Raw genomic sequence first — 2,500 nt, 5'->3', positions numbered from 1 at the left:
GCTCGGAGTATTATGACACGCCCCTTTAGGCAGACCGGAACCTGGTCATGTTAGGTGCCCATAGCAACCTATTACATTGGCATATCTCTATATACTTAAAGAATCTCTGACTAAACCCTGGGCCTATAGCTGATGCTTTCCCAGGATTTCCCAGAGGTCAAAGCCGAAAAAAAAAACCCATCAGCACAGAGTCTGTTGGCTTCTTCTATTATCCCAAACCACTGCCAACACTGTTATCAGCATCTTGATCCACCATCCCTGTCTTCTATAATAGCAACCCCAAGTACCATATTGGCCCAAGCAAAAGACAGGGTTTTTTATTCTAAAAATAACACTTTCAAAGGGCGGTTCTTCTTATTTTATAGCGCCAAAAATAATGTCTTGACTTAACCAGAACCACTCGGCCATAATCCCTCACAACAATACCACAAAACTCAATAAAAGAAATTGTCCGCATCAAAATTGTAGACTATCCTGATTACGTTATGAATGACAGATGTCTATCAGCTGTCAATGTCACTGCGGTGCAAACAGACAGCACGAGGGCAACAAAAATCAACATTCCATCAAAATCTCTTCCTTTTGCTTTTATTCACGTTCCTCACATTTGACAGTCTCAACAACAGGAAAGCTTTGGTTGTCTTCCCTGGCCATTTGACAGCACCGGCTGAAACTGAAGCAATGAACAGCGATTTGACGAACCACCTGTATGTTTTGGATACTGTTGTGCCATTCAATAATGAAGAGCACAGTGCCTGTCTGGTCACCCAAAAGTGAGCAAAGAGAGGTGGAGAACTCTGTGCTGAGTAGCCATCAGTGCTCTGTTATAAAGAGTGTTCATGGAAATTATACTGTGAAATGTGATCCCTTGAAATGTGAAACGATTCATAAACAGCATTTTAACAGTAACTCTCCTATGTGAAACAACATTTTCCCCCGAAAATTGAGCCAGCAAAAGGTGTGTTGTCTTATATTCAGGATCATCTTAAATTCGAGCCAATGTGGGTATACCAGGGGATCACGTGACCTAAGCCCCACCCCAACTCTAGCTGAGTATCATGTGACCCCTACCTGAGGATCATGTGATCTTTGCCGGTGCCCTCTGACCCGGAAGCAGTCTGTAGCAGTCTCTGGAGCCCTTCATCTAAACACTGGAAACAAACACACACACACACACACACACACACACACACACACACACACACACACACACACACACACACACACACACACACACACACACACACACACACACACACACACACACACACACACACACACATCATCATCACCATCATGACCCCCTATAGCAGTGTTTCCCAACCTTTTTTGTCTTGTGTACCGCCAAGCCTTCTCGTTGTGCCATGAGTACCCCCTAAGTCAAGATCTATATCGCTTTCTCCATCCCAATGTAACTAAGCACCATATATTTGTTAAAATATTTTTTTCCCAAGTACCCCCTGCAGTGTGCTTGCGTACCCCTAGTGGTACACATACCCCTGGTTGGGAAACACTGCCCTATAGGAATTAATGTAGACATTGGAAACACAAAACACACATCATCATCAGCAAGGTGATAATATGATATGATCTCAAATGATGAGAGGTTGATACACTGAGATAGTGTGTGTGCATGCATGCATTTACCTGTGTGTGTGTGTGTGTGTGTGTGTGTGTGTGTGTGTGTGTGTGTGTGTGTGTGTGTGTGTGTGTGTGTGTGTGTGTGTGTGCGTGCCTGTGTACCTTGTTCTGTTCCTCTTCGCACATCTGTAGATCTTCCATCAGCTGGATGAAGAAGGTGCTGAAATCTCTTAACCTGCTCTCAATCTCATACAGTTTACTGCAACACACACACACACACACACACACACACACACACACACACACACACACACACACACACACACACACACACACACACACACACACACACACACACACACACACACACACACAAACACACACACACACACACACACACACACACACACACACACACACACACACACACACACACACACACACACACACACACACTAGTTTATGAAAACAGTTGTCTCTATATAGGTGTGTGTGTGTGTGTGTGTGTGTGTGTGTGTGTGTGTGTGTGTGTGTGTGTGTACCTGGTCCATGCGTCTGCTGTGTTCAACACGTCCTGTAGTTTCTGCGTGCAGTCGTCTCTGTAGAGGGACTTTACCTTCTTGATGTGGGAGGACAGGTTGATCCTGAACACACATGCATGCACACATGCACACAGTGGTATTCATATTAATAGGACTAATCATTAAGAAAACACCTCATCTGTGTGGAATCATTTAAATGCATGTGTGTGTGTGCGCGTGTGTGTGTGTGTGTGTGTGTGTGTGTGTGTGCGCGCTAATGTAGTGCTTACTTTTCAAACTTGTGGATCTGCTCATCATTGTAGCTCAGCTCTGGAGTGGTGGTGGTGGTGGAGGGTGGTGGGGGGATGGGGGGGTGAATAGGAGAAGGATGAGATGGG

The 2,500-nt window shown here is 45.0% G+C and overlaps 1 protein-coding gene across 4 annotated transcripts in view; it reads right to left on the bottom strand.

The window, feature by feature from the left end:
• The window catches only part of ikbke (inhibitor of nuclear factor kappa B kinase subunit epsilon), a 25,557-nt gene that overhangs the window by 4,993 nt on the left and 18,064 nt on the right, over positions 1–2,500 (bottom strand). For all 4 annotated transcript variants that reach the window (XM_063216050.1, XM_063216049.1, XM_063216051.1 and 1 more), the window contains 4 exons: positions 2,393–2,432; positions 2,124–2,225; positions 1,744–1,840; positions 1,072–1,151 (listed from right to left, as the gene is read on the bottom strand). In XM_063216050.1, coding sequence (XP_063072120.1) covers positions 1,072–1,151; positions 1,744–1,840; positions 2,124–2,225; positions 2,393–2,432 — 319 coding nt within the window. The remainder of the gene's footprint in view (positions 1–1,071; positions 1,152–1,743; positions 1,841–2,123; positions 2,226–2,392; positions 2,433–2,500) is intronic.

The sequence above is a fragment of the Engraulis encrasicolus genome, chromosome 14 (assembly GCF_034702125.1).
Source record: "Engraulis encrasicolus isolate BLACKSEA-1 chromosome 14, IST_EnEncr_1.0, whole genome shotgun sequence".
Taxonomy (NCBI): domain Eukaryota; kingdom Metazoa; phylum Chordata; class Actinopteri; order Clupeiformes; family Engraulidae; genus Engraulis; species Engraulis encrasicolus.
The sequence above is the reverse complement of the archived record's forward strand: the minus strand, read 5'-3'. Positions and strand labels throughout refer to the sequence as shown.